This window comes from Aricia agestis, chromosome 1, assembly GCF_905147365.1.
Source record: "Aricia agestis chromosome 1, ilAriAges1.1, whole genome shotgun sequence".
NCBI lineage: Eukaryota > Metazoa > Arthropoda > Insecta > Lepidoptera > Lycaenidae > Aricia > Aricia agestis.
Window position 1 is genome coordinate 8,053,272 of NC_056406.1, and position 10,332 is coordinate 8,063,603.

At 35.7% G+C, this 10,332-nt stretch overlaps 1 protein-coding gene across 11 annotated transcripts in view; it reads left to right on the top strand.

Moving 5' to 3' along the window:
• The window catches only part of LOC121727179 (microtubule-actin cross-linking factor 1), a 204,574-nt gene that overhangs the window by 136,949 nt on the left and 57,293 nt on the right, over window positions 1–10,332 (top strand). For all 11 annotated transcript variants that reach the window (XM_042114947.1, XM_042114938.1, XM_042114865.1 and 8 more), the window contains 2 exons: window positions 778–1,062; window positions 10,176–10,288. In XM_042114947.1, coding sequence (XP_041970881.1) covers window positions 778–1,062; window positions 10,176–10,288 — 398 coding nt within the window. The remainder of the gene's footprint in view (window positions 1–777; window positions 1,063–10,175; window positions 10,289–10,332) is intronic.

A 10,332-nucleotide genomic window follows, 5' to 3' on the forward strand; every position in this document is an offset into this window, starting at 1 on the left:
GGATTTATGAGAGGTTATGAAAGGTCTCTAAAAAGGAAATATTTGGAATGCGGTCCAGCGTTTGTTAAACTTCTTGCGTCGCTCCTGTCTTTCTCTGTCGGTGTCTCAGTTCCACGCTTGGGTCTAGTCGCATGCACGTAAACGCTTCCACGCGACTTCGCTTCCTAAACTCCTAACGCCCCTAATCGCTTGTTCGTTTTTACTAACTTAATCTTCTGAACGTTGGATGTTTGTGTGAAAAAATAGCAATATATGACTGCTACATGTAACTAAAATGCGCGTCTACGATACGTTCGCGCGACGTTGTCAAAATACAAATTAATTTTGTGTGTGTAGTCGTTGTGAATATTAAAAGTTGTTTTGCATGAGGGTTCCGAGTTTCACTGTAGCAGTTTCTAGAAAAAATACACGTTCCGCTTTTGGAGTCCAGGACATTGCACGGTCGGTGTGTGAGTCGGCACGCTGGGTGTTGCACGCTTTGTGAGGCCTCCCAGCATGGTTCCCCGCCCCGTAATGATAGCTGGACCTAGTGTTAAAAATATAGATATGCGCGCCGTGTGACAGTCGATAGCGGATGTGGACGTCTGAAGGACATTCGAAAGTATAAAAGTATATGTTAATTTAAATCTAAAAGTTTGAAAGGAGAACGAAAGGACTATTAATATGAATGCTTTAATTTAACAGGAAGGCTGCTTTTGAACCGTCTATTGGTATTAAAATCGCGTATATTCAAAAGCGGTCTTCGCGACTAATCCCTAACCTGCGCTAACGAACTAGATACATACGTCGAGATGCCAGCGGTACGTGGAGTGGCTATGCGAGGAGATCCACCCATCGCTGGACACGCGGCAGCTGCGGCGGCAGGCGGACATTGAGATGGCGGACCGGATGCGGAACCGCGGCCGGACGGACGTCGTCCCCGGCGCGGAAATTCCGTCCGGCGCGGAAACTGTCGCCCGGGAGTTGGACGAACTGAACGCTAAGCACCAAAGACTGTTGGACCTGTTGTATGAGAGACTGAGAAGGATCGCGGCCGCTAACCCCGGAGATATTGTTACACTGGTGAGTCGCTTTTCTTTTTAACACACTCAATTGCAATTACATTGTAGGTAGGGTAGAGCAGGGTGGGTAAGTTGCATTAAAATTCTTAAGAAGTTCTAAAAGTAAATATAAACTTTAATAAAGTTAAAAGTTAGGAAGTCGACGCCAAGTTAATTAAAGTTAGCCGTTGACTTGGCCGGTGTCCAGTTTAGCATTCAAGTGAGGCTGAAAACTGATAAGGCTTCTCGGCTCACACTTATGTTTTTAGTTATTTGTTTAGATAGTGTTAATGTAAAATCTTATAAAACGATATAAGTAATACAAAGAAAAAAAAATTTAAGGTTTTGCTATCTTTTTCGGGAAAGTCTTTAATGACGCTTAATTTTAGCCTTGATTAAAATGTTGCTGTTATTATAAAGTTAATGTATAAAATTATTATACTTGGCACCGCATTACATCATTGCAAATAAAGTGTGTTATACCTACCGTGTTATGCTAAGCTAATCATATTAATTTTGTTGTGAACATTTTGGTCAATTTACGAACGTCCAATTTATCATGGTGCTTCTTTGTAACACCACGAAACTAATTTAAACTTTACGACGAGTGTGACAGAGTCGAGGATTGATTGAGTAGATAAGTTTCGAGTTTATAGGATTCCAGCAAGGAGTGATGTCACGATGTCGTATATTATGTCATAGTTAACCTCGAGGGAGGTCGGTCGGTTCGCTCGGCTTTGAATAACAAATTAGGAAAAATATCTAGCCTCTATTACACGAGCCTCTTGAGGTAGCATTGAAGCAAATCCTTTTACTTCGAGCCGAGCCAAGCGTCGCGGTTTTGACCTAAAATTTCTGTGCTGCAGTATTTTTATTCAGAGTTTCCTTCCTTCTTTACAAATACTTACCTATTAGGAAATTGTAAACCAGTAGTTGCAATATCATTAAAGAAATATTATAAGCTCAAGATAGTGGTTGTAATAAAATAATTTAAGTAGGTATTAAACTTTTTCGTTGGGGGATTTCAATCTAAATAAACTTTAGAACAACAAAACTTAATGTAAACTAAGACAACGAATTCGGAGATGAGTTCAAGTACAGCTTCATTATATCTTTTATGCTAATCAATGAATAAATTTACACATCTCATTCAAATTCAAGTTGAATTTTTTACTCACATGAATTTTTATATTTTGTGGTGTTTGTGAGTTCGATTCTTACTTTACCAACTGGAAATTTGTGAGGGCACATTTTTCTGGCGAGTACAATAAATATCTTTTTAATATATTTTGTCTGATTGCATTGATTTTATAGATTAGAAATAATAATTAGGTACAAGGATTTTGAGTTGCATTACTTCTTAGAACTAGGCAACTGGCAACAGACCAACAGACAAGCACGTAATTTTAGGTCCTTTATATGGAGTGTACGCCTACAAGGCGCTTGTTCAGCCGTGGGTCGATAATAAATTCTATATTCGTGCTAGAATTGCGTAGTTACCTGCCAGTCTGAGAATAATTGTATTTGCGAATTTTGCAATCGCTAAAAATAAGTACATAAGCACCTATTGTTAGTAGATTCAATTGATCTTGTCGATCGTTTCAAAGGAATGAACATTTAAAGAGTTCGGATGAAAATGAAACTGAAGTCGATTTTGTGTTACAAAAAACGCAGTAAAAAGGTTGCTTCAATAGCAACAAAAACATAAGTCGCCTAGTGCTTCTCCTCCTTAGACATCTTGAAAACGGTTGGTCTAACTTCTAAGGTCTCAATTCTCATATTGAAAATGGGCTTAATATGAGGAAAAAATATGCTAAGGCTGGGAGGCATTTCACCTCGAAATTTATAGCATTTTTTCATTTTAAGGTTAGTATAAAACGAATATTATAAAACGGCGGAAATAATATTTACCTATCGATGTTGATTGTGGTTGTTAAACATAGTGTAATCTGTTTCTAATCTTGACCATAAAAAGAAATGCGATAAAATTCCGGTTCGCTATAAACTAAAGCAAACTTTAGCAACCTACGCGGTGTATTTGTGTTTTGTTTTCACTCTAAAGTCTAATATTATGTTAAAAAAATGTATAAAATTAGCTTTCTAAGTATGCCTGATACAAAATGTAAAGCACGTAGTTTAAACGTTAATTTCGTACAAGCACGTTAAATTCCTACAAGCATTCGAAATGTCTTAGGTTCATTATTATTTGAGAATCGAGATATTTTTAGTGTTCTGTGAAGATAAGTGCTCGTGATTTTTCCTGTATGATGTATCGCAAAATATTTATTGATTTTCTAATCAACGTGTGTGGTTGTTTTATGCGATGAACTTATGACCATGGCCTACAAGTTATAGGCATAAACGGATAAGGTCGCTAAATCGTTTACGAATGTTTACGATTACGTCACGTCACTTGCACATGAATAAAAGATACCAACAATTTGACGCTGAACTGAAATTTTATCCGTAGTACCTCGTGCACGCCCGCAACGGACGCACGCTCGAACGCGATTCGCGAATCGATTCGAAATCGAACGAATATCGAGTGATTGTGACAATAAACATACGTGGGAAGGTCTAGTGTTGTGTTGTGATAAAACAATATTGTTTATCTTATCTTTCAAGATATCGATGCACTTTTAGCTTTATCTAGTTGAACCGTATTTGCTATATTATAATATGTTTTAAACAATTGCAATAAGTGTTAATTATGTCAATAATTGTTGCTATAGAAAAATCGCATTAAACTTAACTATAGACATTTAATTAATACAACCTCCTAAACGTACTGGCATAAACGTATTTTGTTTAATAAAAACGGAAATAGATTTTTCCATCCTATTTCTAAAAACGAATTTTTTTATTGATATATTATTTTTCTAAGATAAAATTATGATGCTTAAAACATAAGGAACAGTTTGAAAAATAAATACAAAATATTTCCTTGTATCGTTGAAATATTTCCTTACTCAACTCGTTTAAATGTGTGCAGTACAGATTTCTTAACGATTTTCACTTAAAAGTAGGTCAGTGGATTTTAATTTCAAAACTGCACTCTACATTTAAACACATTAGTCGTACTGCATTATAGCGCGACATTTATTTATAAGGTAATATAAGCAGAACTTTATTGCTTAAGGTGACGCCTTGATAATTTGGCTGCAGCGATATCGATTTTTCTCAACAATCACGATTGGTCAACTTTTATAACACAGAATAATTAATCAAAAAGACCTCTATAAAAACAGAGATTCTAATTTTGCCAACAGAGGAGTCATTTAAGCTTCCACAATTACAAATACGCGAAAACAAATACGCGACAAAAACCATTTTGTCGCTTAGGCCCTTTCCATTTCTTGCTGCTCTTGCCTTCTATGAGAGTCCCGCCGGCCTCTCATAGAAGGCAAGCGATCTAAAACATATCCAAAACGATTTTTTACTTTAACGCGGCGTCACCTTAAGCACTTAAAAACACAATTATATTATGATTGCTAAATGCAATTCTGAATTTCCTGAACCCATTACTTGTGATATTAAATATATTTGTTTCTTTGCATTCAGTACACATAAAATGTAACATTTCAGTAAATAAAATCTTGTTTTATCGACTACCGTTATAGTATAAAATGAAATCGCAGCTTAGTTGCACTCAACCATGTTATGAGTAATACATAAATGTTATGTTTCGAACCATTCGCTATGTTCTATGTTGATGGTTAAACTTGAGATTAGCGAACCGAATGACTTAACTGAGTGACCTCATGCTTACGTAAAGTGTTATTTACCATTCATTATATTATTGGTATATAGGTAGGTACGATATTTTTATAATCCATCACAACAAGTTTTCGTAATATACAATACCCAAAACTTAAATCGTAACCTTCTTCAATAGAGTTTTCTTAAAACGAAGTGCCTAGTTAAATTCTGCGAGTCATAAATGTCAGGACTTTGTTAGATTTGATGGATGTGCCTAATACGTTATTGATTTTCTTCGATTCGAGCTTCGTAAGTCGTAGACTCTACGTAGAGACTATAAAAATATAGGTAATTTTGAATTCCGAAAAAGGTACTGCGTGACTGTTGTCGTTCTTACGAATGTTTGATTGGAAAAGGATTCAAATACTGTCTGCATTTGAGTAGCTACATAACCAGAGCCACTAGCTAAGACTTTTTCTTTGTCGCTTCTTTATAGAATCACCGATCAAAATGTATGGAATTAACATTAGGAGAGTCGAATGTCAACTTCATACTATCGAACGATTGTCAATTCCATACATTTGGATCGGTGTTTCTATAGAGAAGCGATAAAGAAGATTTCTTAGCTAAAGGGCCAGGTCACTGAACTTCTACTGAAGACAGTCAATAAGGTTCGGGCAATATTTCCAAACGATCGCAATTTTGTATCTTTAATAGATAGAGTTATTAAAGAAGAAGGTTTATAGGTATAATAACATTCATTATACTGTATAATTAATTATAATGTATAAAATTGGAGAAATACTGTTAATTTTGGGGTTTCTAATGTGATGTCGTAAATAATTACATTTTTTTCCGCTTACATTGCAAACGCAGGCTGAACCCTACGAGATTTATCAAAATAATGTACTAAGTATTGTACACTATGAAAAGGTCTACAGAAAACTCCGCGATGGTAATGTCTATCTCTTATGGATATCCCACAATAACATTTTTTTTTGTAATTTCTTCAAGTGATGGCTTTCGGGGCGATTTTAACCAATACGGCAATAATTCTTATTCAATTAAATACTTTAAATACATTATTAATTTAATATAGATCTATATGGCCCTTTACAGCATATGATTTAAATGAATATTTTCGAAGATATAACGGTTTTAAAAATTGCGGGACGTAGCTTTTGCGGCGGTACCGACCAATGCGGGCCACGGCCCAAGGGTAGTAAAAAACTACTGAATCGATTTTAATCATTTCTTCAGTGAGATATTTTATACCCGTGCGAAGCCGGGACGGGTCGCTAGTTCATTATGATTTTGATTTTATCTGTGGAGATTAAATTTAACTTAAAACATGTGTTAGGTAGCAATTACATGTATTTAGGAGATAACGTTAATGAGATAAAACAATCAGTGTTTCTCAATTCAATTTTTTTTATGTGCTCAAACCGTTTAGCAACAGCCATAAACATTTTATGAGCTTTTTTCTTGTCGTCTGATTTTGGTTTTATTACTTGAACAATAAAAACATCCGAGACAAAAAATGTCTCATTAAATTTTATCAACGGCTTCTTAAAAGATCTTCGGTATAAACGGTAGAAAATCAATATGAACTCTTGAAAACATAACTATTATCACCGAAATTAACGATAAGACGTGAAGAACGCTATCTCAGTGTAGATACATTATTATCTCTATCAGCTAATATAAGATATGTCGCGGACGACCCCCCGTTATCGTTCGCGCAAATAAACGTCCTCGACACGGTCCCAGGGAAACGTGACATTATTAGGTCAATTTGTTGCCTAATCGGATACAATATTTTAACGCCTTGTTTCGACCGAACTCTACCAGGAAAAAATGCGAGCACGGTAATGTCTGGGTATGAGGATTAGAGGTATTTACATTTCGTGGGTTTACATAAAAACACATTGCTATTTACAGAGAAGGAAAGGTTTATAAGTTACTTTAATTAGAAATTAACTTTTAGCTCAGTTGAGAAGGATAATAAGAGGCAATTTGAAAGTTGACAAAGGGACAGGTTCTTGTAAATTGTGTCCTACTTTCATTTATTTTTATTGCAAACTGTAAGCAAAACAACACAAGTCACAACATACGGATTCGAGACGGTAGAATCGTATTATATTTTTCCAATACAGCTCTCTCGAATAGCTTTTAAAGAAATTTGGCACACTATTTCTACGGTTCGATCTAATCGTCTGCCAGCCACCTATTTTCGTAGCCCTATGACATTTGCTCCTATTAATGCGAGGAGTAATGGATTTTTAATCTTACCATATCAGTAATAAGATACAAAACGCTTTTCAGCGTCTGAACAAACGCGACGTCTGTGCACGTGGACTAAATAATTGAGATTATTTTGATACAAATTAATTAAAGTGTGCTAGATTACAGAAATGATCATTTCTGAACGAAAAACATATTGATTTTTTCGAGAACAGCCAGTCTAGACTACATAAATGACTAATGAGTCCTGCAGCTCTTATCGTCGGGCTAATTAACAGCGTGTGTAGTTCAGGGCTATACATTTATCCTACGAACACATACATTGTCATTACCGGCTTACATTGCACGCGAATTGATCATCATAAAGCATAAACAAACAAAAACCGCCCAAAGCAAGGTCTCGTCCAAGGTTAGATTTAGGCTAGGCATTTGCAGTCAAGGCTAAAGTGTGGGTGACCAAGATTCGTACGTGTTCAGGAAAGAGTAAAGACAAATCTTTGTTATGTCATGTTGCTTGAAAATTAAAGTGCGTTATTTTGTTTTTACTCTAATAAATTATATACTACACTAACGAGATAAGAGACAGTCTCATACAATTGACCACGATGAAATATGGTGCTGCTAGTGTTTTAATCTCTGTCAAGAATTTTAGAGATTTAGAGATAATAATTTGAGATCATATTATAACGAATAATATCTTAATCTCAACAATTTCTGTTGTTGAGTTGAGTTGAGTCTATTTTCCCCATAACACGCATTCAACAATACGTCGAATGATTCATGTGTGACTTGTATGATATAATGTTTATATTTAGTTGTCTCCAGCTTCTACACGTGATACAAATATTTTAGCACCCGTTGTCAGAAATGAGCACATATTTAAGTGTAGTGTGTATTTACCTGCCTAGTGCTTACTCTACGTTATGTCGCTTATGCGGACATTGTGTGCGCAGCGTGCACGTACCTTTACGTACCAAGCACGCACAATGTGCAATTACCATTAGAATTTGATGAACATTGATAAGCTTGATAAGAATTTAATGTCTGCTCTACATAATTTAGCTTATTTAGAAGCGTACGAGAGTAGCTAAGAGTAGCTTTTATTTAGCTACTTGCAATATTGTGATATTTCTCATGCGAAATTGTGTCATGTTTTGTTAGACACGTACAAGGACGGAATTACAATTTGAATGTATGAGGCAAATGCAGTCGTTAACACCGGATTCCAGTGCAATCAGACCGTGAATTCATGTAAAGTGTAAGCGATCCGGTTTCCACCTGACACGGCCGTCTTGATGGACTATTTCTGCTCTATTTTCTTCGGACGTAATAGTCACAATATTGAATGAATGAGTTTGCTAACAGGCTCGACCTTAACGAGTTTCCACACTCCGAGTCCGAGTACTTGTTTTCATCAAAAATTCGAGACCTAGCCAAAAACAACTCTTATAAAACTTAAGATTTCATCAACTCAGCATCGTAAAACGAGACATTAATTCAGATGTTGTTCGATGTAAAATAATAATAGCGCTGAGGTGTTTTGTGGAGTTGCTGAAACGCTTCACGGCTCGGGCGACGACCTCACTGGAAAATTCATTTGACGTTTTTATCGCATGCAGTATTGATCCTATTAAAACATTTTTCGGCGAGTTTTCGCATTTTCAAACATTCTGCAAGTCATAAAAATCTATTAGTTTTTATTATTCGTAGGATAGAGTAATATTACAATCATTTTCTTAATTACTGCTGTATCGTCCATCGTATTAGTCTTCTTAAAAGGATTTAACTTGTACCAATTACTATTGAGTATAATACATATTATAGGGTTTCTATTTTCCGACCTTGGTCCAAACTCGTTAAATATCTTGACCGTAAATGATATCAAAGATCATTGTAAATTTGGATACAAAAGAAATATTATACTTGTTTGCGTTTATATTAGGCATTATTAGGCATTATAGGGAAGAAAGTAGAGACTAGAGTAAAGTGAAAAATCTATTACTTTAAAATGATTTATGCAATTCACGTATACTTGAACTTAAGGATCTATCTGCTTTTAAAAATCGTCCAGATATAAGACGTGCTCTATCAATTTTACCTGAGCTACGAGAGTGATCAGCATGACGAACAAAAATGAGCGCCACGTTGCAATTGGACCAATAGCGCAATTGACATCATCGCTTTAGACATGACTACAATGAACTCTCACACCTCTGCAAAAACGGAGGTCACAGACGTGGAAAAACCGCGAAATACAATTTTAGATTCTGCTTTTCGGGAAGAAGGGAGGTAATCCCTTGCATGATGTATCTTCTCGCCTTCATAAATTAGTCCGCCGCACCGGCGCAGTGGGCTGCGTGCGCATTCCAGCTATCTATCGAGTAGCCCAGTGAATTTTCCTAACCTCAAAACACATCCGAACAGCTGTTATCGGTATTCGGTAATAATACGCATCGTTTATAAAATAATCATCGGAACTAGCCACCGCGACTGGACTCGACGGAAGCTGTTACGAAATGATTTATATTTAGAATTCGAGTGTTATTTTTCCAATTTACAGTTTTTCCGAGTTCATTCAGTTTCATGCCAGTACGTTCGGCGTTTACTCGCGTTTTATGTAATATTTTAGAGATTATTACAATAAAATACAGTTATTTACTAGCACATAATAATGTTATATGAACGTATCTGATGCGAAGTTGTGTTTAAATTGTTTAGGTTACATTTTGCTGAGTGAATATAAATTTTTAATCATGCTAATTAAACGAAAGAAGTAAACATTGTAAGTGGTGTATTAGTGTTGTGATAATAATGGACGACTACGAGTATGATTTCGCGTACGAGTGTCGGGTATGTTGTTTTTTATAAAACCACCTAAACTGATTAAGTAGCAACTGATTAGTCTGTGAAAGAAGATTTTAGTACCTTTTTTTGGAAAATCGTAAATCTGAAAGGTCTACTATTTGAAAGGTTCAATACTAAGTGATAACTACAAACATTATGACTTTCTTTTCAAACATACATATGAAAATTTGATCGACCTTCATAGCTTGTAGAAAGACCAAAATGTTCACCATTTTTTATCATTATAAAATAGTCATTATTTGAAAAGATTCAATTGTTGTTATTATTACATATAACGTGACTAGCAATAATAATTATTATAATTTAATAAATAAACATTGATTTCAGCGCCTTGTTGAGGCAATGGCACCGCGCTCGGCGCGATCCTTCCGTCAAGAGTTCAACATGCAAGACGTCGCAACAACGGAGCACACCTACACAACCCATTACACGTCAGAAAAGTAAGTAATACGTGCTACTCCGAAAGCTAATACTAAAAACCGCG